Source organism: Triticum aestivum, chromosome 4A (genome assembly GCF_018294505.1).
Source record: "Triticum aestivum cultivar Chinese Spring chromosome 4A, IWGSC CS RefSeq v2.1, whole genome shotgun sequence".
Classification (NCBI taxonomy): domain Eukaryota; kingdom Viridiplantae; phylum Streptophyta; class Magnoliopsida; order Poales; family Poaceae; genus Triticum; species Triticum aestivum.
The window spans coordinates 592,490,805-592,518,554 of record NC_057803.1 but is presented as its reverse complement, the minus strand read 5'-3'; the positions used below and the strand labels follow the sequence as shown (position 1 = coordinate 592,518,554).

The window sequence follows — 27,750 nt, the reverse complement described above, 5'->3', positions numbered from 1 at the left end:
ATAAAAAATAAAATAAAATACACGTATGCCGACGGCAAGGCCGTCGGCATATCTGTGCACACACGCAGGTTGTCCCACGGATCGATGACGTGGCGTGGCACACTGATCGATGATGTGGCGAAGGGGCCTATGCCGACGGCTGTGCCGTAGGCATATCTCTGCCACAGATAAAATAAAAAATTAAGTAAAGTAAAGATATGCCGACGGCAAGGCCGTCGGCATATCTGTGCACACACGGATCGATGACGTGGTGTGGCACACGGATCGTTGACGTGGCAGAGGGGCCTATGCCGACGGCTATGCCGTAGGCATACCTCTGCCACAGATATGCCGACGGCCGCCGTTACCGCCCGTCGGCGTAGGATAAACGCCGTCAAGTGGTCAGCACTGACCGGGGAGGTGGGCACGGGCTATGCCGACAGCCTGTCCTATGCCGACGGGCCCCGTAGGCGTATCTCGGGCGGTCCCGGCGGCCTCGTCTATGCCAACGGCACCGTCGGCATAGATGGATGTATGCCGACGGCTTTTCTACGCCTACGGCCTATCCTTGGCCGTCGGTATAGGTCCGGCGATGCCGACGGGGGCCGTCGGCATAGATTTGGCCGTCGGCAACCCCAGTTTTTCTGGTAGTGGGCCCTCGAGCTGATTGTGGATGCTTTCCTGTGATGGTGACCATCATGTGGCCACCCATAATCTGTGGTTCTGTGCGACAAGCGTTCTTCTCTTCATGTCCTAATTTGGCACGGTGTTGATGAAATGTTAGGATGGTGTATGCCATGGTGAGCCTCCTAGTGAATTCGGTTTCTGTTAGGTTTAGTTGATTTCTTGGCCGTCTTGTTTGGTGGTTTCAGTTATCAGTATACAAGTGTTCTGGAATCTGCATTGTTTAAGCCTATGCGAGAGTAGGCCTATTGACTTGCTTTTCTTATGCATGCAGATTAGAGCATATGTGCGAGAGGCAGCAACATATGTTAGCATCCGAGCCGGGTGGCTTCATCGGAGCATGTCAGGTCTGTCCAGCAGGCACACCATCGTTGCCATGGACGCTGGAGGAACTAGGACCATGCCAACGGCGCCTTGTTTAATTCCCAGAGGAACTCGGATCATTGCCATGTACACTTCATGCTCAGATTTGTGTCAGTGAGGCTGCTCTATGATGCGTGCCAGAAGGTTTGCCGCAGTCGTCGGAGCAATCCATCGACAAGATGGACCCTAGAGCCCCTGGTTGGACTTAAGGTATGTTAATGTTTATTCTCATTGATCCCTGAAGGAGATGTGGTGCCAACAAATTGACTGAAAATGATTATTGTTTAGACTATTGCGCCATTGCAACCTGGCAGGTTCAAGTATACTGCTGATTGCTTAGAGCCTTGTTAGCGTTTGTGAATTAGGCAATACATAGATCGGTCTTGGATGTGTGCACTACGAAAAAACAGGGAGACTTTGACCAAAGTTCAGTGTTATTGTGTTGATACAGTTACTTAAGTTTGGTGCTATTGTGTCAATACAAAAGACCATCATCTGGCCACCTATAAACTGTGGTTTAGTTATGTTTGGTGCTGTATCAGGTTATTGTTCCGTGCAGCGGGCTTCTTCTGCTCATGTTCTAATTTGGTATGTTGTCGATGAAATGTTAGAATGCTCAGCCTCCTAGGGTATTTGGTTGATATTGCTGTCAGGTTTATTAGTTGATTTCTTGGATGTTCTTGTTTGGTGGTTTCTCAGTATATAAGCAGCATTTTGGAATCTGCATTGTTCATCTCCTTCTGTATCTGTAATATGGTATACGTGACTTGCTTTTCTCATGCACGCAGATTAGAGCCAGCGTATATGCGAGAGGCGGGGCCCAGGAGCAGCATACGTTGGCGTCCGAGCCTGGTGGCTTGATCGGACGTCCCATTGTTGCCATGGACGCCAGAGGAATTCGGACCGACCATGCCAAAGGCGCCTTGTTATTTCATTCCCAGGCAGAAGATGTATATGGTTTTGGTTTGTGTTTGAAACTTTGAAATAGGAAGGGTGTGTGTGTGTGTGTGTGTGTGTGTGTGCAGCCGATCTATGTTGCTGAAAGATGCAATAAAACCAAATGTGTCTACTTGTTTGAGGATCTAAACATAATCTATTTGTCCTTGTTTGAGGATCCATGCCTATTCTTGTTCGAACATGTTACAAGATCCATTTGCTTTGCTTTGTTAGCACATGCTTGTTATTCTTGTCAGGTGAATAAGAGAAAAGGGTGGCTTGAACATTGGATAGATAAAAAAACAGGTTTACAAACTCTAGAACCATTGTTTTTTGACATCCTCAATGAAAAAAGCACACTTGGAAAAGTCAGTTTGCTAAAATAAGAGAGAAGAAGGATCCCTCGCTTGAACCTAGATAAATAAATTACAAACTCTAGAGCCGTTGATTTTCAAAGAAAGCGGAACTGAATAGCTCCACTGGCATGGAAAAAGTTATAGTTTGCTAAAATAAATAAATACAGACCATTGGAAAGCCAAGTAATAATCTCTTGCGCCACCTCAGCCCTGCACCTGCGCCACCTCACTGATCCATGGCATTGGCCTTCCTTGCCTTGCGCCACCTCACCGATCCGCGGCACGACCTTCCCTCTAGCCATGGACGACCCCATCCTTGTTCCAACTCCCAAGTCCAAACCATCCATATCTCTATATATACTAGACGTAGCAATCCATCCGCGTGCGGGGTGCGCGTGTGACTTGGACTTGGGACGCCGGCGACGGCGACCGCGACCGCGAGAGAAGAGGAGGCTGAGACTCGTTGCTTCCCTTTCCATGAGGAAGAAGCAGGCCAAGCTAAGGTTGCCAAAAATGCCAATCCACTAGTTGAGCTAGTCGAGCAGGCCGAGGCTCGATCTGGTTCAGCGAGCAATGAGGGCCATCTTCTTGTCAAATCTTCATGGAGCTCTCGTTGCCTGTATTATTTATGGGGGAGATGTTTCTGAAGCACTACCGGTGTTGTTGGGCATTATACTCTGCCCGCTCGCAGCTCTGTACACGTGTGGGCTGCAGGCCCCCGACTGACTTGCAAGGCGGGGTTGCAGCAGCAGGTGGCGGTGACGGAGTGGCGTATAGATAGAGGAGGGGATTGACACGAGCGAACGGCTACGCTACAGTCATTTGGAAGCCGGACAGAATCAGTTTCCCAATTGCTACGTCATTTTTGGACAACACAATTTCATGTATATTAATAACTGATACCACAACATACAACCACATTAGACTGACGGCGCGTGCACAGGACAGAAGGATTACATCATAGACTACTTCTTAGTTGCTCCCCAGACAGGTTACAGGAGCTTTAGGGGAATATAAACTATAAACGCTTCATGCAGGACGTCAAGCCACGGTTTCCTTCGGTGACGCCGCCGCCGCGGGTTCCTCCTCGCCTTGGTTGTGGAAGCTCAGGAGGCCGGGGCGACCGTTGAGCCCCTCCGTGAGAGCCCGCACCAAGATCAGGAGGCTCTCCTTCACTGCATCTGCTTCGGCAGCGTCCAGGACAACCGACCTCGGGGGAGGTGGCTGACGAAGCGGCAGGGCCCTCTGCAGGGCCTCGTCCAACTCGACGAATCTCTGGTTTTGCAGCTGTGATGAAATCTCTTTGAAAGTGGTGGTGGCATGGGATTGGGCGAGGAGGGGACAGAGGAGCAGAAGGACGAACATGATCTTGGCCATGCTTGTTGCTTGCTTCTCTGCGAATCTGAATGTGGATGTGGTTGGTGTCTGTCGGCTCTCGCTTGACTGTAGCTCTGGCTGGGAGCCTGCATGGAGATGGGTTATATACAATTGTTATCAGGTGAGGTCCGACGCAAGAAGACCAAGAAGTGTGACTGCAGCCAAGATGTTAGGTTTTGTTGTTGTTGTTGTTGTTGTTGTTGTTGTTGTTGTTGTTGTTGTTGTTGTTGTTGTTGTTGTTGTTGTTGTTGTTGAGGGTCTGTAACCTCGGAAAAAAAGACTCTGTGTACAATTGCTAACGTGGTCTTGTTATTCTTTACAGGGCAAAGAGCATCCAAAACGTCCCAGACAAGTAGATGTGTCGGTTTCACTTATGAAACGTTGGAATAATTACTTGAAGTCATATCGTGTAAACTTGATATAGTAGATGTCAATCCATTCAAGTCCATTATGTAATCTGATTAAAGTAACAATTCCAATGCTTTATGTTATAAGTGTACAGTTTATCTATGCTGGTGATGTACTGGAAACATGGAAAAGCTAAGACTAGGTCTAGCTCTATGAAATAACTGGATATCCACCAGAAGTAATTGGCAAAATATTGTAAGATTGCTTCTTCTGGCTTTGAACGCCTACTTTTCGTCCTCTTTTCAAGTGCAGTCTTACTCTGCTGTAGGTTGTATGGGATGGCATGTGTCATCTTCATCTATACATTTGTTTGATCGAGCTTCTGTTTTAAGCCGTGCATAGCAGTTGAGAAAATTGAAAGATTTGCTCTTGTATCAGCTTATGTAACTGTTGTGTGGTGGCTCATTGCTATCTTTGGCAAAAAAAAAAAAACCGTTTTTTTGTGGAAATTATTCTTCGGACAGTTGGAAAGCCCAACAGTTATAACTCTGTAATATTAAGTACGAGGGAAACAACTTTAGAAATAACTGTTGTGATGTTGTTTTGTAACTGAACCAAAGACCTCAGAACACATTTCTTTAGATGCTACCATGCAAGAACATCACATCTTTCACATGGGAGCATCACAAGCATGCACATGAACTGTACAACGACTGCCCCTCTGGACGGAGCCGGATCCCCTGACGTTTGGCCACTGACGCGTGGGTCCGGGTCTACACGTCAGTGTGTGCGCTGTATGTCAGAGGAGCCGCGTCCCCTCTGGACTACAAAACAGTCGCATACTAATTGTTTTGGCAAGTGTACATTCTTGCTTACATGGTGCCGAAAAACCCAGAGCCTGAGACAACCAGACACAATCTGGACAGGCACCAGTTTTTCTAAATTATGTTCAGGGATATGAATTCTCATAGAATACGATTTTAACAACCGGCTCCCGTCCTATTTTTATTTCCTCTATATGTGTTATTTTCTTTTGTATGAAAGGTGCATTAGAATGCTATAAATGAATTTACCATGCATATGCAAACTATAAGTGATGGATGTGCTATGTTTGTACTTGTTGTGTCCAAAGGAACAATGAGTTATGAAAGGACCAACTGATGTATTTGTTTGTATCGACAGGATATTTGCTTACATGCTAATCTCTAAGTCGCGACCAAAGGCCCCAGCCCCCAAGACACTCCCTCCCTGGGGCGACATGGGTGGCGACCCAGCCCCTCCTCCTCATCCTTCGCATCAACATCACCAGTGCCTCCGTCGGGCAAAGCTCGCGATGGTGGGGGGTGGTGTCAGTGTTAGTTCAAGAATTACTCCATGGTGTGGTTCGCTTGTGTTGTCCTTCTGCTACGATTGTATGGTTTGCCCTTAATGAATATGAGCCGTGCCGCGGTTCGATCTTGTAGTTTTGTAGCAGTTAGGCTCCCTCATTGGGTTGCGGAGGTGTAGAGGTATGAGGCTCCCTCTAGGCAAAAGCTTTGGATTCAATGGGGGTCGTTATCGGCGATGAGAGTACTGGTGTGCGTCTTCTCCTTCCTTGGAGGCATTACCGAAGAGTACTTCTCTCGTTACTAGACCGTGATCGCTCTAAGTAGGAGCAACAATGGTGGTTGTTAGCATGGACCGGTTTATTTGCTGAAAATAAACGACAGGATTACAAATATTCCAACAGCCCTGACAGTGACAGGCGATGAATAAATTGAAAGTCTTTTCGGATACGATTGTGTCAATCATATATATAATTCCGATAAGTATAATAAGGTATCTCCTTTTTGAACGGACAAACATATCTATTATGGGATCTACATCTCTTGTGTAGTTCAAAAAGGAAACCGTATATATATCTTTCCCTACTAATAAAGCACGGAGTGCTTCTGCCGTACGTCGTTGGCGTTTTTGCGAAAAAGCCCCTCTGTTTCTTTGAAATAAACCCGCAGTCCTATTTTAATGTGTTACTGCAGAAAACGGTTGGATTTTGCAAAAAGCCCCCTGCGTCCATTGCGTTCTCCGCCGCCGTTTATCCATTGCCGTACTCCACCGCCGGGCACGCCGCTTGCCGCTGACGCCCGCGAGCCGTCCTCCACCGCCTGGCACGTGCCTCCGCTTGCTGCCGGCGTCCACGCCGCCCGAGGCCAGGAATGGGGAGCGGCCTTGTGGCGGGCGTTCGAGGGCGCGACAGACAGGGAGTTGTGGAGTCGCCGAAGGCGGCCTTGGCCGGCACGGGGGTGAGCTCGCGGGCGCGCTTGCGCCAGGTGAGCCTAGCACGCAACTCCTCCCGCTGCTTGGCGAGGCGCCTTCGCGGGCCGAGGCGTCGCGGCGGAGGAGGACAAGGCGGCCGGCGTGCTCAGTTGGGGCGAGGCACGCGAGGAGGCGCGCTGCGGCGGGGCGGCTTCAGGCGTAGTGGCTGAGGCAGGACTGGGGTCTCGCCAGAAAGCCGGCTCGGTGCTGGTGGCCCACGGGCGAGGAGGAGGCCTGAATCGAGGCGACCTGGCGCGTCTCCTGCGCACGTACACGAGCAGGGATAGGACACGGAGTGCGACGGCGCTGCTGGTCTCCGGTGGTGCGGCGCGGCGACCTGGTGGCGGGGACGAGGCTGGGAACGCAGGGCCTCGCCGGATCTGGCGGAGAAGGCGATGAACGGAGCAGGGCGGCGGCGGGAGCTGCAAGGTCAAGGTGGGGAAATTTCAGAGAAGAGGCAGAGAGGGAGTAAAAGAGATAGAAGAAGAAGAGGGACGACAGAGGGAGGCGGACCCGGTGGAGCTCGTGCTCCGACGAGCTGCTGCTTGGCGTGGAGGAGGCCGGGACGGGCGCGGGGCTGCAGGAGCCGGCCGAGGAATGGCCGGAGGCGGGCGAAGCTCCGGTTGGCGGCGCCATGGCCAAGCTCGGGTGACGGCGGCTGGGACGCGGGGCTCCGGCAGGCGAGGATGGGATGGAACTGGGGCAGAGAGGTCTTGGGCGGCTGGATCGGAGCGAGGCCTGCACGCGGCGGCAGTTGGCGTTGATGGCCATGGCGGCTCCCTGTTGCAGCGGGACAGAGTGAGTGAGAGCCGCGTGAGAGTGAGAGCAACGCTCCGCAGCCTCTTCTCCCTCGTCCACGCTATTGCCATCGCCATTCTCTGTTCCATGTATTGCTTTGCTGCTTGTTGCTTGCTCCAGGAGTAGTACACCATTTTAAAGATGCAAGTGTCTGAATTCCAAAAAGTTCTTGTTTGCTCCATGTATTGCTTGCTGCAGATTTTGCTTCCTGCTTGCTGTCCGAGAATGTCATGAACGCTTGGATTGCTAGGGGCAGTGTTATCTTCTAATGTGGAAACTGTTTTCTTTTCTCTATTTTACAAATATTATAGGGACAAAAGGAGTTTATTTGAGAGTGTAGCGTTACCGATGATGCATGTTAAATCACTTAAATGCGTATATCCCGTTGCAACGCATGGGCATGTGTGCTAGTCTCTACTCCTAATGGAGCAGTTGGTAGGATTGCGTCCACGGTTTATTTTCGTCTGGTTATATTTCGTCTGGTTTATTTTCGTCCGGTTTATTTTCGTCTCATATCCCACCACCATATCTCCTCACATTGATTTTTTTACCCTCACAATAAAAACTTTTCTAACTTTTCCAAAGTTTCCTAACTAGACACGTTATAAACGGGCATGTACCGATAGCACGTTATCAATTAATAAAATTTTGTTTTATGACAATCAATTCCAAATCCTAATTTTCCTAATGCATCGATCTTTGCCTTTTTTAAGTAGTTATTTTGATAGGGAGGGTTTAGCCACGAAAATCATCCCTCCATCGTCGGCTGCATCCCTCACCCACGTCGCTGTTGCAGGATCTTCATCCGTCATCCTGAGCAATTGGGGCGGCGATGCGGGCGAGCTTCACGATAGTGGGGAGGACCAGGCCGCGGTGAAGGCAGGTCATGCGCTCCTCACGCTCCACGAACGGAACCTGCGCACGGAGGCGGTAGCGCGGGGTGGCAGCCGGCAATGAGGCGGCCGCGCTACGTGACGAGCTACGGGTCCCCCTTTGTGATGTTTTGGCATCGCTCCTTCATCGCACATCCTCAGGTTCCTCTTGCCCTTCCCTTCCTCTGTCCTCCTCTCCCATCTCTATGCTTTCACGTGCATCCAGTTTTGATTCCTCGTGTGATATATACCAAACATAGGTACGTCAATTCACTTCCTTCCCTTCCCTTCGTCCCTCGGTCCCACGCTCGTGGCGCTGAAGTGATGGCAACAGGCGATGGCGGTGGTGTCGCTGATGGCGGCGAGGACAGCATGTGGTAGCTCCCGAAGCATGAACACGACCGCACCTCGGGCCTGCCGTCTGCCAAGATATGGGTGAGTTCTCGTGCTGCCAACTATAAACCCTCATGTCCTACAAATTCCTCAAACCCTACCGTCTTGATCCCGTCCACGCTCTGATCCAAAGGACGATGCAGCTCTGGCCGATTGACAATGGAGGTTTGGGATCCTTCCTCTCAGCACCCACTCCTGGAAGAATCAGCGGTGCGCCACGCCGATTGAACCCCGTCGAGATCACTCGCCAAGATTGCTATTCTGAAGTTTATTGTAAAGAAAGTGAAGAGTGAGACAGGATCCGTTTATTTTCAACCGGTTTATTTTCAACCGGTTTATTTCCATCAAATTACCCCCACCCCCACGCCCACCCACCGAAACGCGCCCAGCGAACCGGGGAGAGATCCATTGATTTGGCTAAGGTAAGAAAGAATCTATTATTTGTTTGCTAAAGCAAATTGCATTAATGGGAGAGATCCGTTGATTTGGCTAAGGTAGGAAAAAATCTATTATTTGTTTGCTAAAGCAAATTGCATTAATGAAAGAGATCCGTTGATTTGGCTAAGACAGGAAAGAATCTATTATTTGTTTTCTAAAGAAAATTGCATTAATGAGAGAGATTTGTTGATTTGGCTAAGATAGGCGGTTTTGAGTAAAGTTATCTTTACTGTAGACATATAATGACAATTAATCAAGTATCAACATCATTGCATGCTTATTGTGTGGAATGTGTGTCCCAATGTTGACAGAAGGTATAAAAAGATTGTCTTGGAATTATTATTGTCTTGGGAAGATATTGCCCTGAATTCTCATTTCTCATCAGAAATTTAGTATCCATTTTCGTTGATCTTATTTGCAACATGTACAAGTCAGTAATAATCTAAGGGGGTGCCCTACCGGAGAAGATTATGATAGTTGGACAAGAAACTTGGTACTGTCGTGTAAGGTAAAGGTAGGAGAAATAGGAGATAAAAGCATGCATGGTGGGAGAAGGAAGTTGAATGTCGCGTGGTAGCTCAGACATGGAGTGTGGAAGAAAGACAATGACGAGATGTATGTATCTACTAGATCATGACCATGAGGTATCATCCCATAGAAATGAACTTTGACTCTCATGTCACATGAATTTTCTCTTTGTATATATATATTTGTTAATCCGTGGCAACGCACGGACACTTAGCTAGTAATAATAAAGCACGGATTGAGTCTGTCGGGTTCACCGTCGCTGCAGTTTTGCAACAAAGTCTCTATTTGTTCAATTATTAAACCCGCAGTCCCTTTTTAAGTGGATCTAAGAAAAGGCTTTGTGTTTACAAAAAGCACCCTGTCGTTTGGAGTATTCAACCCGCGATCCTGGTGACAAAGGAAACGATTCGAGCTAAAGGACACCGTACGCTACTACAACTTCGTCAATGCCTAGCCACCCCAAATCCCCTCCTATCGACCACGGCGCCGCCACCGACGCCGGCCGTCTCATGTGCCCCCTCCACGCCGACCCCGCCGTGCTCCTCTTCTCCGCGAATGCCGCCGTTAGCCTTCGCATCTCCCGAGCCACTGTTTCTCTCAAAGGAGTACACCCATGCCACGGAGGTCGGATCGGGCAGCAGCAACTCGAGGAGGACGACAGCACCAGGATCTCGGGGAGGTGAGCTCGAGGGCATTACCCATCTCCTCCATGTCCAACCCCCAAACTCCGGCGCCCCAACTCCCACACCGCCCGCGAGTCAAATCCCTGCGCGCCGCCGACGGAAACTCCCCCTGCATCTCGCGCCGCCACGACTAACCACCTGTGCGCCGAACCAAATCGCCGCCGGTAGCGCCGCTCTGTCGACGCGACTCCCTCGAGCTCCCTCCCGGCCGTGTCCTTCCAGATAGGCACATCGTCCTCCCGCCGCGGCAGCGGTGCAACGACACGAGGTGTGGGGGGGAAGGGAGATACAGGTGGAGGAGGGCGGTGGCGGTATGGTGCCGTTCTCCATGCTTCTTTGAGTGCTTCTCTCTAAATTCGTTGGTGGCCAAATTATGTGCTAATTAAACTATGTCCTTCCGGGTGTTTGATGAAATGCCCAACCACACCAACAACGCGAATTTAGGCCTACATGATGGAATCAACGATGTAGCATGGCCTTCAGTGGTCAACCCAGTCCAAATAATTTAGCTATGTGCAGTACTATTGCCAATCATCTGTTTAGATGCTTTTCACATCAAAGGGGTGATTTTATACTAATTTAGTAATTTTCATATGTGGTTACGATGATGGGTAATAAAAACAGACATGTAGTTCAAATCGCCATCAAGCACATTAGTTCTTTGAATGTTAAGCACATCAAATGTGTTAAGTTCCTGCATCAGCTCCAAGCAAGCCACTTCATGACAGGAGTCAGGAGGCTACAAGTCCTTAATAATAGAAAAAAAATACCAGAAACCTTATGTGTTCTATTTTTTTAGATCAGAATCCTAGACACTGGCAGTTTATAAAATATTTCCAGAGCCTCTGTTCTTTATATATATTTCTCAAACTAATTCTGCCATCGATTAGCAGTGACATTTCCAAGCTTTGTCTTCCAGTCTCGGGTCGATGATACCTGAAATTCTTCGGAGTTCTTTCGAATCGAAAGATCAGGAAATAAGCTTGTGTTGACTTTGTGAGGTTTTCACATTGGACCGTTTGGAACTTCGGATTGGCAGAGAGCTAGAGACCCCGGCGCTCTGAAAGATGTTGAATTTGAGAACAGAATTTATTGTTGTTAAATAATATTAGCTTCTTTCATATGGAAAGGTTAGCGTTGTTGGGAGCTCGATCTTGAAGTGGGCCTTGACAGTGGCAAGCTGGGAGCTGGCGAGGTAGATGTCGTCGTCGACAAGGGCCGTGAGCTCATCTCCTTTGGCCCCAAGTCCGACTACCACCACAACCTGACATGCTCCTCCATAGGTAAGGAACTTTTTATACAGATTGCTTCAACACATTTATGATGACACTGCAGAGCTTAATAAGTTAGTATATGCAAGTTCTGTACTTTGTGGTTGTATCAGCGTAATGAATTTGATGTTCCAGACTGTTGCATGTACCACTCAAACTCACTACATTGATCCTTTTTTGTTTTTCCCCATGGCTCTCGCTTTGTCCTTGCGTATATAGTTCAGAGAGTAAAACAGGAACACTAGGCCATCACTGAATACACGAGTATGATATCCATATCATTTCCGGTAAAAAGGGGTTGAGACATTTGGCTCCCATACAATCAGTATGATTTTATATCTATATGTTAACAAATAATTTCAGGATGAAAAATATCACTAGAACCAGCATGAAAATTTGACCTCTTGGAACATGAAAACAGTGGCTTACTTAAACAGGCAAGCTTAAGTTCACAATTAACATCTGAGTTCACAAATATGGCTCCTGATTTCCATCTCAGAGGTTGATAAATACAGATGTTGTTATGTTGATTACATCTGCTATAGCGCGCTATTTTTTTCCTTGGCGCAAAGTGGTCATGGTGAATTAAAAAATGACAGAAACAGAGGGCCCTCTTTTAAAGTGCTCGCAATTGTTTTTTTAGTTTGATATGTCTCCACAATATGGTTGTGTGCATTTCTCTAATACAGAGGCCCTATGATCCTCTTAACTTATCTGAAAAATATTACTCGAGATTTCAGGCCTTGGATTACTGTTAGCTACCAGATGAAGTTCGGAGAAAGGAGCTAAGACATGACTCACCAGGTCTGCTCTATATTGTACCATACAGTTCATATTTTGGTAGTCTTGCTTCTTCGGAAATTTCTGAAATTCAAAGTTACCCTCGAAGTGGTAGAGAATGAACAGAACTAGAGCATGGGCCATTGTCAGCTTCTGTGTTGGTAGGGCGATTCTTAGGCGCACCAAGATACTGGTCCTGGACGAAGCCACTGCTTCGGTGACAGTGCAACCAATAACCTGATCCAGAACACACCACAACATCATTTCTCAGGGTCAACTGTCATCACGACCGTGCATCGAATCACCTCGATCCTCGACAACAATATAGTCTAGATTCTTGACAATGGTTAGCTATCATCTTACCCCTTCATATGATTACCCATTTATTTTGTAGACTGATGAACAATGCCAAATAAAAGTTGCAGGCCTTGCTGGAGTCTGGAGCCACCAAGGCCAGCCAAGTTGTTGGAAGACAATTTTTCTCTGTTCTCAAAGCTTGTGGTGGAATCCATTATGAGGTTGATACACACTTGAGCCAACATCACAAATGTTATCAAAATGAAAGTTTACCTTATCCAAATTGTGGTATGCAAATATTAGAAAGGTACTACGCCTCTCTGATTCATCGGATGTGCTATAGAAGCTGGCATGTAATATGTGAAATTTGAATAGCTAGGCGCACTACTGGGCATTGAAGGACGTGCTGGCTCTTGACTTATTTCTGCAGTCGGCGGCACACCATGAACTAACTGGAGGAGCTAAACTGGATTTGTAGGCTTCTGCAAAGTGCTAGCACCTAGAGATGATCTGGATTTTCCTCTTGTAAATGTCATGAGGCATGAGCCACAACCTCTTCATAGAACATTAAAACAAAACATTGATCCCCATGTGGGTACACAAACATTGTCCTTATGATTTATTTTTCCTTTGGATGATTGTGGACCATGTTTTTTTCACTCCATGCCCTTTTGTTGTACTAATTTTTTGGGCGATGCCACATAAGTTACATTGCTATATTGAAGTGTTGATATTAGTATATGTAGCAATAGAATGTCGGGATGGCAGCTCTAGCCTCTGCCAACATTCTGAAAATTGTAGCATCCTTTATATATAATGTTTATGGATGGTTCTTTTTCTTGAGCGGTTGCTCCCGTCCACGGCCTCCTTGATCTCAGGATCTGCTCCTTCCCCACGTCTGCCCACGAGGACAAGCAGGCAAAGCGATGGCCACTAGCAGCGCCAGAAGGAGCGTTCATTAAACCAGGATGGTATGCAAGTTCCTATTTTTTTCTAAGCTCAGGTTCCTCTTTCTTGCTTGTGTTATTCTTAAGTATTAGTTGGCGCAATCTGATTAACTTGAATTGTTTTATGGTGGCCATTATAATTTTTGTGAGTTTTTGTTGTTTGTCCGTTGCAACGCACGGGCACTTTTACTTAGTCTATATCTATATCTATACCTCTATATCTATACCTATACCTACTAATAAAGCAAGGTGATATTCTTAGTTTCGTCCCGCGATTAGATGATTTTTTTGAGTTTTTTTTATCTGGCGAGGTGGTACTATTCACATGTTGGGTTTCTGTCGTCCGTCGCACAATTTGCCCCTGGAGTTCGCATGAATTACCCACCTATGCCACCGGTAAGTTGGAAAATCGATTCGTTTTTTTTCTTTAAGTCGGCCGTTTGTTTTGATACAATAAGAAACCAACCCACCAGCGAATCACTATTGCATGGCCAGACCGACTGGCTAGACCCTCGCGCTCCCACCTAGGAGACCCAGGTTCGACCCCAGAATCTCCACTTTTTGCTCCTCTTTTCTCTATTAGATAAGATGCCTGATTGGGCCAGCCCAACGCGGCCTACAACACTTTTTTTTCTTTCTTTTTCACTTCTATTACATTCGCTTTGTATTTTCTTCTTTTGGCTTTATTTCGAAATACTATAAATATTTTAATTATAAAAATCACTTATATGCGGACTTTGAAAGAATGTTAATCATGCATTAAACAAATGTGAAGCTTGTATAGAAAAAATGTTTTCATTATATACAAACAAGTACAGTGTGTATAGAAAAATAATAATATATTTTTCATTCTTTAGTAAATGTTAATCGTGCATTAAAAAAATTAAATGTGCATGGAAAAAATGTTTCTGATGTATATATAAAAAAATGTATACAAAAACATATACAATGTGTATGGAACAAAGTAGACATAAAAATTATAAGTTTTCAAAAATATTATCATGTACCATGTTGTTAAACGTGTACGTAAAAAATGTTTTTGATGTATACAAAAAAGTAGAATGTGTATAAAATAAGTAGACATAAAAAATAAATAGGTTTTGGAAAATGTTAACCATGAAATTGGAAAGTATTAAGCGTGTATATAAAAATGTTTCTGATGTAGGAAAAATGTACAATGTTCCTGATACAAGCTTTACGTAAACCAATGGCTTGACTTTAATTTTCATATTGTTTTAAATTGTTTCCATAATTTTTTTCTTGAGAATATCGATGTTGATATGCAAACTTGAACATTTGGTATGCATTCCCTTGCAAATTGATTGTTTTCGATGGAGTTGTCTAACATGTTTGCGACCAAATTAATACTTGACTTGGATTACAAAAAACACATATATCAAGGAGGCAAAAATAATGCTCTTTTGCAAATGTTAATTTCATCATAATGCAAATATTTGTTGGGCACCACCGAGAAGGAACGACAATAAATGCGTAAAGAGATACTTGCAACTAGATAGATATTTATATTGTCTAAATTGAAAACACCTTGAATACACTTTAAAAATCATCACGTCTTTATGTTTTTGCGCAACATCACTTATCATTTTGTTTTTCATGTGACATCGTTCACGATTTCAAGAGATTTACTGATGTCTCGAGAGTGTGTATGAAATGTGATTTTTTCGCTCCCGTTGCAACGCACGGGCTTGTTTGCTAGTAAAGCTAACGCACGAACGCGTACGCGCGACGGCATGCATGCCAGCCGTTGATTCGACGTGCAAGCGCGTACGTGGCGCTGTACCGTACGTGGCCGCGCTAGCTGTATCGACGTATACGACCGACGTCTCCCCGGATCGGAAGAGCTAGCCCTAGCCCGTCTCCTCTTATAATACTCAACCTTTTTGCAAGAGCTAGCGCCTCCATCGATACGTCTTGTATAGAGTCCCCGAGCAAGAGCTGCGCCGATCGATCATCACTCGATTCACATGGAAGCCGGCGATCATCGCGATCAATCCATGGCCGGTGTGGCGGCGCACGCGCAGCTGCTGCCCGTGCCCGACGACATCCTCGCGTGCGTCCTCCGCCGTCTCGAGCCACGCAGCCTCGCTGCGTCTGCAAAGGCTGGCGCGACGTCATCGACGGCCGCCGCCTGCTGCGGACGGACCTCCTCCCGCTCTCGCTCTACGGGATCTTCTTCATGGAGATAGATGTCCTCTGCGCGGACCCCCCAAAGCTCTTCAAGGACATGGAGATGGGAGGAGAGGTCGTTCCTCCGCAGAGGAGAGGCTGCAGGCACCATCGCCGACATGCAGCAATATACAATGTTCCAACGCTGTTACACCGTCTACTGGAAAGGAGCGCTTTATGTGCACTGTCAAAATGACTCCATCATGCGGTATGTATATGCATTTACTCACCGGGGCCTCTCTCAATTTAATTAACTGGGTGCGGCCTCTCTTTTTTCTTTATTGTAGATTTGGACTCATTTAGGGTCTGATGAAACTCATTGCTTAATACAGTAAATTGTAATACCTTCATTCCAAAAAATATATAATTGCAGTTGTTGCCGGTTTGTCCTAAATCAAACTTGCTTAAGTTTGACCAAGCCAAAATACATAATTCAACAAGTTCAAACACTCGTTTTGTTAATATATATGTTCTTATTAACATGCATATATTTTATACTCACCCGTTGGCGTCTCAACTTAATTTGCAGCATAACCTTATCGGATGGTGCGTATCAAGTGATTAAATCGCCATCGGGCGGCAAAATGGATGGTTCTACACATCTTTATCTTGAAAAATCAAGCAATGGGGTGTATTGTGCTTTGATTTATCATAATGTTCAACACCAGCTTCAGGTTTGGTTTCTAGATGAATCTTGTGGTAGAATGGAGTGGGAGTTGAAGAATGATATCAACTTTGCGCCGGTGATGGCAAAAATTTCTTTGGTCAAGTATAAGGATGGATTTCCCAACAAAAAAAGCACAAGGATCAAAACCTAAGACCTTGGATCTTTCTGAGAGGTAATTGTCTTGATGAAGATGTTAAGGAAGGACTAATGGAAGATAGCGCTGAATGGGACTACAGCAAGGGTTTTATCCTTGAGACTCGAGATATTAAGGTTAATTGTGACCACATGCATTTTGAAGATGTCTTTGAAGATGTCTATTTCCTTGGATTTCATCTATATAAAGAGATTGTCTTCTTGTGGATGTCACGAGACACATCAGTTGCTTATGATTTTAGTAGCTCTAAAGTACAGTACTTGGGCAAGTTACCCGCGCATTGGATGGGAAAGTCATTTCCATACACACCATGTTGGATAGGAAAGTTATCTGAAAAATAATAATTGTGAGGATAATATTCAGGGTGCATTTTTATTTGACTTGTATAAATTATGTTCAGGGATATGAATTCTAATAGAAGACGATTTTAACAACTGGCTCCCATCCTATTTTTATTTCCTCTGTATGTGTTCTTTTCTTTTGTATGAAAAGTGCATTAGAATGCTATAAATGAATTTACCATGCATATGCAAACCATAAGTGATGGATGTGTGCCATGCTTGTACTTGTTGTGTCCAAAGGAACAATGATCTCTACTCCTAATGTCTCAGTTGGTAGTCTCCGTTTTGGGTTTATTTTCGTCCCACCATTTTCGTCCGGGTTTTTTTCGCTGGTTTTTTTCGTCATCTCCCCCACCCCACCCCATGCAGGCAAAACAAAAACCCACACCCGGCAGAAAAAACGCTCCATCGATCCCATCCTTCATTGCCGACTCCTCTCGATCCCATCTCTACTCCAATACGATCTGCCGCCGAGATCCGAGACGATCCGCCGCCGCCGAGGACTGATTGGAGCCGCCGCCGGCGCTGGCCAGCCTCCCCACCGATGTGCGCGCCGGGTCGCCGCTCCCGCTCCCGCAACCGAGCATAGCAGCAGCGGCGGAGCCCCAGCCGCCACCACGTTCCTCCTGCTCTCCGGCAAGTCCGCCCAGGACCAGCAGCTCCTTGCCTCCGCCGCCGGCAAGCTCTCTCTGGCGGAGGAGGGCGGGGGCGAGCTCGCCGTCTCCCTCGCGCTCGATGCCAGCGGGGACGCGGGCGCCTACATGGGCGCGCTCCAGGCGCGGCGCTTCGGAGGTGGATGTGTTGGTCGCCGCGGATGGCATCTGTTAGATATAATCTTGATGTCTTGTGTATCTGCATGTTTACTTTTGTATTTGCGTGTAGTAGTGTGTCTGTGCAGGGGTACGTGCGAGGCGTACACCTGATGGTTCAGTTTGAAGAGCATGCATGGTGAGACTCCAAGGTGCAGTGAGAAGCTGCTGCATGCAAGGATCTGAAGCCAACGGGCTGCACAAGTTATCTAGGAAGTTGTTATGCATGCGTGTGTTAGTGCCATAAGAATAGGTGATGGATTAGTTGGTTAGTGGAGCAGGTCGTGTGCACAAGAGTCGGGCACGTTGTGGCCTGGCAGCGCGTGTGAGCTAGCTACTTAAAGCATTGTAATTCAGTTTGTCTGGTTAAGAGAAATATAGAGAGAAAACGGCAGGCTGTGTGATACAGCGGCCACCAAAACCAGAGTTCTTCTATTCCTTGAGAGTTCTACGTGAGGTAGAAGAAAGGAAGAAAAAGGGGCTGAGCGATTCAGCTCCAACATTTGGTATCAGCGCTAGGTGATGACGAAGACGATGCCGCGTGACTCTTCCGCGGGTGGAGCATTGGTGCCGAGCGACTCGGCGGCGATGGCGGCTGCCGCGACGGCGACGGCGGCGGCGGCGGGGAATCTCCCGTTCCCGCTGCTCACGAGGACAAACTACGCGGCGTGGGCGATGAGCATGAAGTACCTCCTGCGGGCCAACGGCACATGGGCTGCCGTTGATCACGAGGCGTCGTCCACGGAGGTCGACAAGGGCAAGGAGGAGATGGCCATGACGATCATCTCCCAGTCGATCGACGACACAACGCTGCTGCGAGTTGCGGAGAAGGAGACCGCCGCCGATGTGTGGGCGGCGCTACGCTCCATGCACGTGGGCGTCGAGCGCGTCCGAGAGGCGAGGATTCAGTCCTTGTGCTCGGAGTTTGACGGCCTCAAGATGGGTGATGCGGAGTCCGTGGATGACCTCGCGGTGAGGTTCACGACGCTCGTGGGGCGCATCCATGAGCTTGGTGATGCGATGGAGGAGAAGTACGTCATGAAGAAGCTGCTCCGAGCTTTCTCCAACAAGTTCATTCACGTTGCGTCTTCAATTGCATTGTTGGGCGACACCAACAAGATGGCCATGGAGGAGGCCATTGGTTCACCCAAGGCGCATGAGGAGCTTGTGAAGGGACGGGAGACGGGGCGTGAAGAGGAGCAACTTCTGATGGCGAGGGGACACGACTCGTCGCGAGGACGGGGTCATGGTCGTGGACGCGGTGGAGGGCGCAAAGACAAAAGCGAGGTACAGTGTTACAATTGTCGTCAACTTGGTCACTTTGCCTGGGAGTGTCCGGAGAAGAAGAAGGAGAATGAGGAGAAGGCGCTGCTGGCCGGCTACGGCAGCGACGGGCTCTTCTTTGAAGTTTCTGCATGAAGAATGGACATCAAGATTAGGAGGTTGAATGTTAGATATAATCTTGATGTCCTGTGTATCTGCATGTTTACTTTTGTATTTGCATGTAGCAGTGTGTCTGTGCAGGGGTATGTGCGAGGCGTACACCTGATGGTTCAGTTTGAAGAGCATGCATGGTGAGACTCCAAGGTGCAGTGAGAAGCTGCTGCATGCAAGGATCTGAAGCCAACGGGCTGCACAAGTTATCTAGGAAGTTGTTATGCATGCGTGTGTTAGTGCCATAAGAATAGGTGATGGATTAGTTGGTTAGTGGAGCAGGTCGTGTGCACAAGAGTCGGGCACGTTGTGGCCTGGCAGCGCGTGTGAGCTAGCTACTTAAAGCATTGTAATTCAGTTTGTTTGGTTAAGAGAAATATAGAGAGAAAACGGCAGGCTGTGTGATACAGCGGCCACCAAAACCAGAGTTCTTCTATTTTTTGAGAGTTCTACGTGAGGTAGAAGAAAGGAAGAAAAAGGGGCTGAGCGATTCAGCTTCAACATTTGGTATCAGCGCTAGGTGATGACGAAGACGATGCCGCGTGACTCTTCCGTGGGTGGAGCATTGGTGCCGAGCGACTCGGCGGCGATGGCGGCTGCCGCGACGGCGACGACGGCGGTAGCGGGGAAACTCCTGTTCCCGCTGCTCATGAGGACGAACTACGCGGCGTGGACGATGAGGATGAAGTACCTCCTGTGGGCCAACGGCGCATGGGCTGCCGTTGATCGCGAGGCGTCGTCCACGGAGGTCGACAAGGGCAAGGAGGAGATGGCCATGACGATCATCTCCTAGTCGATCGATGACACAACGCTGTTGCGAGTTGCAGAGAAGGAGTGTAACACCCTCGATGCGGCTATATCTCCCATGTGTCGAAGCACGACTTAGAGGCATAACCACATTGAAAGCAATGTCGCAAGTGAGGTAATCTTCACACAACCCATGTAAATAAGTAAAGGGGAAAAGATACATAGTTGGCTTACAATCGCTACTTCGTACAATACATGAATAAAACATTACATCAACCAGATACAATCAGGGACCGACTACGGAGCCAAAATAAAAAGAAGACTACCCCAAATGCTACACAGATCCCCGATCGTCCCGACCGGGCTCCACTACTGATCAACTAGAACGAAACAACACAAAGGACAAGATCTTCATCGAGCTCCTCCTGAGCTTGGTTGCATCATCTGCACGGACTCATCGGCACCTGCAAACTGGTTTTGGAAGTAATCTGTGAGCCACGGGGACTCAGCAATCTCACACCCTCGCGATCAAGACTATTTAAGCTTATGGGTAAAGTAAGGGTATGAGGTGGAGCTGCAGCAAGCGACTAGCATATTTGGTGGCTAATATATACGCAAAAGAGAGCGAGAAGAGAAGGCAAAGCACGGTCGAGAAACTATGATCAAGAAGTGATCCTAGAACAACCTACGTCAAGCATAACTCCAACACCGTGTTCACTTCCGGGACTCCGCCGGAAAGAGACCATCACGGTTACACACGCGGTTGATGTATGTTAATTAAGGTCAACTTCAGGTTTTCTACAACCGGACATTAACAAATTCCCATCTGCCCATAACTGCGGGCATGGCTTTCGAAAGTTCAAATCCCTGCAGGGGTGTCCCAACTTAGCCCATGACAAGCTCTCACGATCAACGAAGGATATACCTTCTCCCGAGACGTTCCGATCAGACTCGGTATCCCGGTTCTACAAGACAACTTTGACAAGTTAAAACAAATCCAGCAACACCGCCCGAATGTGCCGACAAATCCCGATAGGAGCTGCACATATCTCGTTCTCAGGGCACACTCAGATTGTCCAAACTTCCGGTAGGCCAGCCCAGAGTTGCCCCTGGTGGCCACCGGCGGCTGACGAGGTGGACCAACACTCAGAGGAGCACTGGCCCGGGGGGGTTTAAATAAGATGACCCTTGAGTCCGCGGAAACCAAGGCAAAAAAGGCTAGGTGGCAAATGGTAAAACCAATGTTGGGCATTGCTGGAAGAGTTTTATTCAAGGCGAACTGTCAAGGGGTTCCCATTATAGCCCAACCGCGTAAGGAACGCAAAATCCGGAAACATAACACCGATATGACGGAAACTAGGGCGGCAAGAGTGGAACAAAACACCAGGCATAAGGCCGAGTCTTCCACCCTTTACCAAGTATATAGATGCATTAATTAAATAAAAGATATTGTGATATCCCAACAAGTAAACAATGTTCCAACAAGGAACGATCTCCATGTTCCAACAAGGAACAAACTTCAATCTTCACCTGCAACTAACAACGCTATAAGAGGGGCTGAGCAAAGCGGTAACATAGCCAAACAACGGTTTGCTAGGACAAGGTGGGTTAGAGGCTTGGTTCAACAATATAGGAGGCATGATAAGCAAGTGGTAGGTATCGTAGCATAGGCATAGCAAAAGAGCGAGCATCTAACAAGCAAAGATAGAAGTGATTTCGAGGGTATGATCATCTTGCCTGAAATCCCGCAAGGAAGAAGAACGAGTCCGTGAAGAAGACAAACGGACGTAGTCGAACGAATCCTCACAAACGCGACGTTACCGGAACCAACCCGAAGAAGCAACACTGGAAAGAAACACACAACATAGTAAACAACCACCACATAATCATGCCATGATGCACAATCAAGTATGATGCATGTCCGGTTTAATGAAGCATGGCATGGCAAAAATGCACAAACAATCCTACAAATTAAGTGGAGCACAATATGCAACGGAGTTGCATATTGAAGAAAACACCACATGACTTATTTAGTTCTCTCTCGTTTATGTACCCAACAAGATTAAATGTTGTTAGCATGGCAAGAGATGAAGCATAAAGAAACTATCTATCTAGGGAAGTTTAAATGAGGCCGAAAATAACAAACAACAATTCCCAAAAAACCTCATGTGCATATTTTACGGTTTGGTACTGTTCTACCCTAAACCATATTTTAAAGTTATTAAACATGCCAAGTAAAGCCATCATGTTAAACTAGGCATTTTTCTACCCCATTTACATATAAAGTTTATTAAATTCTGAGTTACGGTTATTTAGTTATGAAATAAATCATTTTAACAAGTTATTTAAGCAAATTTAAATAAACAACAGTTTAAACATTTTAAACATAGATGAAAGTTGCAAATTATTAATCTACACAAGATTCTAAGCATTATATATATATAATTTGTTTTAATATGAGGCACCGTTTGTGAGTTATTAAATGCCTAAACAACAGGGGGTTTTCTGTAAAACATGTCTCTCTGAAAAAAACTAAATTCGCAGATCCAAAAAAAACAGCAAAAGGGCTGCAACTCGGGCGGACTGGGCTTCTCCCCAGAGGGCCAAGCCCAGTCAGCAAGGGAAGCTGGCGGCGGCCTAGCGGGCAGGCCGGCTTAGGCGCGCTGGGCCTGTGGTTGGGGCTTGGCGCTGCACCGCGCTGCATTGACCATGTAGGATCGATCTGGATGGAACTGCCTCACTCGATGCAGAGGAACGGTCGTCAGAAGCTGGTCTTGGCGAGACGACAGGGTCAGCAGAGCGCTGGGGTCGCGATTCAACAGAGGAGGCCGCTGGCGGCGGGGGCTCCTCCTGGATCCGTGCGACGAGGAGGAAGACGGGGCGCTCGTGCCCGAGCTAGTGAAGCAGGACGGCGGCGGACTTGGCACGGAGGGAGGTGGATACGCAGCGGCGCGGAAGAGCAGCTCGGGCGCTGCAGGAACTAGCAGGCGCGGCGGCTCCAGGGACTTGGCGGGGCTACAGGACTGTGCGGCGGTGGACTGCGTCGATCCGGCCGGGGTCCATGCAATCGGGGCGGAGTGCTCCTCGTTCCCTGCAGCGACGGAGCTTGTGGACTTGGAGGAGTGCTCTGGGACGAACGAGACGCGGGGTGGACGTGGGAGGATGGATCCGTCCGTCTCCCGGTTGGACCTGGTGCAAACGGCGGTGAGGGAGCTGCAGCCACCATGGATGTTCCTGGTACAGAGAGGGAGAGGCAACGGGGCATGAGAGAGAGATTAGGGACGGGCGAGAGAAGAGACAAGGGCTTCGGGAGAGGATCTCCTTTCCTTGGATCGAGCAGCTGGAGAGCTGCAACGCCGGTTGGGCAAGCGCACAGATCAAGCGAGGTAGGTAGTACTGCGGGTTGGCTCGGGTGGATTGGATCGGGAAGGTGGAGGCTGGTTGGGTGGCTGAGGAAATCGAGGAGGATTTGGAATGAGCGGCGGCGGCGAGTGAGGGTATGGATGGGACAGCCGTCCGAGATTTTAGGGTTAGGGGCTATATATAGCATGTAGGTGAAAAGAGAGGGATCTGGATCATCGGATCAAAATTCGACGGACGAGAATAAATATGCTAAAGAGTCCAATAAATAAAACGATGATATTTTGTAGATGTTTGGGGATGTTCCGGACCCAACGGTGACGACTCCCCGGGTCGGGTTCGGGACAACTTCCGGGCGCGCGCGAGGAGGACCGCGGGCTGACGAGAGAGATTAGGTTGGGCCTGACGGTGGTAGTGGACTGTGAAGAAGGCCTCAGACTGAGAAAAGAGAAGAGCGAAAGGCCCGGCGACTGTTTCCGGAGACCGAAAACGTCCGACGATTGGCCGGCTATACTGCCGCTATAGTTTAACGGTTGGGCTATCAAACGAACTCCGAATGCAATGAAACTTGACAGGCGGTCTATCTACACTATAATAAGACCAGACGTCAACTCTCATCCCATTCCGAGAACATTTTCTGGCCACTTATAAAATAATAAACCGGACATGCCACGGGCGCGTGCAAGTGTGTCTGGGCTCAGAACGTACAACGGACGAAACGAGGAGACCGAGACGAATGCAAGTTTTGAAAACATGATGATGCAATGCACATGATGACATGACAAGATACAACACGCAAGCAAATGACATTGCAACGACGGCGAATAACTGGAAGACACCTGGCGCAGCGGTCTCGGGGCGTTACAAGGAGACCGCCGCCGATGTGTGGGCGGCGCTACGCTCCATGCACATGGGCGTCGAGCGCGTCTGAGAGGCGAGGATTCAGTCCTTGCGCTCGGAGTTTCACGGCCTCAAGATGGGTGATGCGGAGTCCGTGGATGACTTTGCGGTGAGGTTCACGACGCTCGTGGGGTGCATCCGTGAGCTTGGTGATGCGATGGAGGAGAAGTACGTCATGAAGAAGATGCTCCAAGCCATATCCAACAAGTTCATCCACGTTGAGTCTTCAATTGCATTGTTCGGCGACACCAACAAGATGGCCATGGAGGAGGCCATTGGTTCACTCAAGGCGCATGAGGAGCTTGTCAAGGGACGGGAGACGGGGCGTGAAGAGGAGCAACTTCTGATGGTGAGGGGACACGACTCTTCGCCAGGACGGGGTCGTGGCCGTGGACGCGGTGGAGGGCGCAAAGACAAAAGCGAGGTACAGTGTTACAATTGTCGTCAACTTGGTCACTTTGCCTGAGAGTGTCCGGAGAAGAAGAAGGAGAATGAGGAGAAGGCGCTGCTGGCCGGCTACGGCAGCGACGGACAACCTCTTCTTTGAAGTTTCTGCATGAAGAATGGACATCAAGATTAGGAGATTGAATGTTAGATATAATCTTGATGTCCTGTGTATCTGCATGTTTACTTTTGTATTTGCATATAGTAGTGTGTCTGTGCAGGGGTACGTGCGAGGCATACACCTGATGGTTCAGTTTGAAGAGCATGCATGGTGAGACTCCAAGGTACAGTGAGAAGCTGCTGCATGCAAGGATCTGAAGCCAACGGGCTGCACAAGTTATCTAGGAAGTTGTTATGCATGCGTGTGTTAGTGCCATAAGAATAGGTGATGGATTAGTTGGTTAGTGGAGCAGGTCGTGTGCACAAGAGTCGGGCACGTTGTGGCCTGGTAGCGCGTGTGAGCTAGCTACTTAAAGCATTGTAATTAAGTTTGTCTGGTTAAGAGAAATATAGAGAGAAAACGGCAGGCTGTGTGATACAGCGGCCACCAAAACCAGAGTTCTTCTATTCCTCGAGAGTTCTACGTGAGGTAGAAGAGAGGAAGAAGAAGCGGCTGAGCGATTCAGCTCCAACAGCATCTAAGCACGACCTCGTGATACAGTGAGTGCAAGGTTTTGTTCTTTTGAGTGTCGCTCCATCAGAAAAAGTAATAAACGATGAATTTCCTCTTGAAATCGCTCAAATTGGGCTTACTCTTTGCTTCCCCTCTGTCTATAGGAACTTCGCCAAACTTCCGGTGGGCGTCGTGTGCGCCACATACATGCAGTTCAAAGGCAGAGGTGCGTCAAATATGTATGCCAATTGGTGCTCGTTTTTGTTGTCCCTTTTAGTGTGTATCTCTGATGATTTTTCAATCTCGGTGATCAATGTCTGTCACTTTGGTGGGTAGATGAATTGTGCTGTTCTGTTTGTTGTATGTTCAGTTGATGATTCGCTTGACATATCCACAAGGTACAGTATGTGTGATCCAACCACACGTCGCATAGTTGAATTCCAAAGCAATTAGCTTGATTATCTGCAGTCCATCTAATTCTCATCTAATGCTGATTAGTTTAAGCGAGTCAACATATAGGACGGAAAGACCCTTTTATAGTTTTCTCAAAGGGAGTGTACCGTGTGCGGGGCATATCTCTGTTTCTTTGTATGGTTGTTTAACAATTTGTGAAATGCTTGTAGGATGATAATCTAGATAATGGGGATATGTTACAGAAAGTGTTGTGCCTGGCCTCACATGTACATGATTTGGTTTATCATTAAGTCCTCTCTTTCCCACTAAATTTCACATCTGCCATCTAAAAAAAACAAATCCACATTTACCTGATTTCAAGTTCTTATGGACCTTATGGTAAAGTATTTAAGTAATTTTAGTCGGCTCAAAAGGCTCCAAGCTTCTTTGTCTATCATTTCCTGTTCAAAACTGACAACAGAACTTTGTGAAGCCTTTCAGTTTGTCTTTGTTTCAGTTACTTTACCATTCGGTCTTGATGCCTGAACTATGTGAACATTGTCAGCTTAGTAAAATGGTATGAACTTGTGTGCCATACACATAGCAGGTCGAAAAACTACCATTGTATTTGCATATACTGCTTGTGGCACAATTTTCTGAAAACATGTTGGTGGTCATTGGTCAACAAAAGTTTTCAGCATTCGACACGGTGTCAATATTCTTGAATTTATTGTGCTTCTAGAATTATAGATTTCCGAATAATTAGATGGTCAGCTATGCAATATAATATTCCCATAGTATTGAAATCTTCTGTTCTGCAAATAGTCCTTCAGCAAATGGCGCTTACACTTAATATGGGATACTCCAAATCCATAAGAGCAGGCTATATCTGATATTTTCTCCATACAGAGTCGGTAGCGACTTGATTTATATTTTCCGCTACTTGTCAATATGATGGCCCGTTGTAAATAAATGAGGCCTGGCCATCACTTATACTTGGGAACTACTTTTCAGTGATAGCTGTATTGACTAAGGTACTATTTTTTCTTTCTTAAAGATTGATTTCTTCAGTGGTGTGTGTTTTACTTTACAGTTTTGATAAGATTCCATTGCCAACACACTTTTTTCTTGACAGGGAACTACGGCGGGCTTATGCCTACTGAACTATATTCGAAACTATCAGAGTGTATAGCAGATTAGAGCAGATTACATCAGCCTTAAAGCTAAAATGATCTGAACATTTTTTTCCACAATACACAGGTAGTACATAGTAATAGCCCTCTTAATAATTCCTATATAAAAGTATGATCTAAACATTTTGTTGAGTTGTTTTCGCACCAGATTGTTGGCCATTAATGGTTATCCATGGCACTAAAATTACTTGATCTCAATACATTCACCTCACAACACTTGTTGGCGAAAACATGTGCTATAGCACCAAAGAAGTTGAGGTCAAATTAATGAGGTGATAGCTAAACTCCTTAAACTAGATATATTTGTGTTTTGTTTGCTTCAAGTATATAGACATATATTCCTTGATCAAAACTCATTGACACTGCTACCACTAATTTGCTTGAGGTCATCGACTTGAAGATTGATAAATATGGTTCTGTTATTATGCAGGAGTTGTGTGATCTGAGGAGAAATTATTCTCTTGCAAATCGGATAATTGTTGTAGGGATTAAAAGGCACATGATTGTACTGTTGTTCTGGGATTTCGTTTCTCACGTTCCTCGACCCTAATGTCTACATGAGGTGTGAGTTCAACGGATAAAGGAAATCACATTACTAATAGAATGGTAGGTAGAATCACGGTGATTCATACAAAAATTCACTTAATTTATCATATAATGAATCATATAATTTATCAGCTGCCTCAACGGCTCACACTTTTGCAAGTCTTCATATTTTAGAAAATACGACTGAATTTGATAATTGGATCAAATGCAGTTATATGTCTTGTACTTGCTTTGGTTGAATCTGAAATTTTGTCAGAAACGTAACGAACCACTTAGATATATAAAGCATTGATCTGTGCAGAACTGAGAGATGTTGTGCTTTTACAGTTCTTACGCTGTCTGATTGAATTTTCTTATCCCACATTTTTTTCAGATGCCGCAGCAAAGAAAATGCTCTCAGCCTTGGACGATCCATTCACTCGATGCTTGAAACCATTACCTTTTCTGAAGCAAGACTAGCTAGCACCCAAGGTGCCCTGGCAGGTGTAGGTTTATCCATTGGCTACCCGTTGGAGCATCACTTGCTGTGCTCTTTGTAATGTCACTTGGTGGGTTTTGTAGAAATGACTGTCTAGAGACATTTTATCTTGATAATTGACAACATAAGAGTGCAAAAT

General features: G+C 46.9%; 1 protein-coding gene and 1 long non-coding RNA gene across 5 annotated transcripts; one reads left to right on the top strand and one right to left on the bottom strand.

The window, feature by feature from the left end:
• Positions 1-5,816: 5,816 nt before the first annotated feature.
• Positions 5,817-7,463, bottom strand: LOC123082438 (vegetative cell wall protein gp1-like). The gene is made up of 2 exons (XM_044504765.1): positions 6,852-7,463; positions 5,817-6,760 (listed from the first exon to the last, which is right to left on the bottom strand). Exons 1-2 carry the CDS (start codon positions 7,107-7,109, stop codon positions 6,359-6,361), a joined length of 660 nt encoding a protein of 219 aa, XP_044360700.1. The 5' UTR covers positions 7,110-7,463; the 3' UTR covers positions 5,817-6,358.
• Positions 7,464-9,789: 2,326 nt separating this feature from the next.
• LOC123087281 (uncharacterized) lies at positions 9,790-13,057 on the top strand. Of its 4 annotated transcripts, XR_006441292.1 has the most exons (5): positions 9,790-10,046; positions 11,181-11,333; positions 12,062-12,125; positions 12,211-12,447; positions 12,521-13,057. It is a non-coding gene; the product is annotated as an uncharacterized lncRNA (long non-coding RNA). The 4 variants fall into 4 exon arrangements; XR_006441294.1 differs by having other exon boundaries at positions 12,062-12,447; positions 12,527-13,057; XR_006441291.1 differs by having other exon boundaries at positions 12,062-12,447.
• The last annotated feature ends 14,693 nt before the right edge of the window (positions 13,058-27,750 follow it).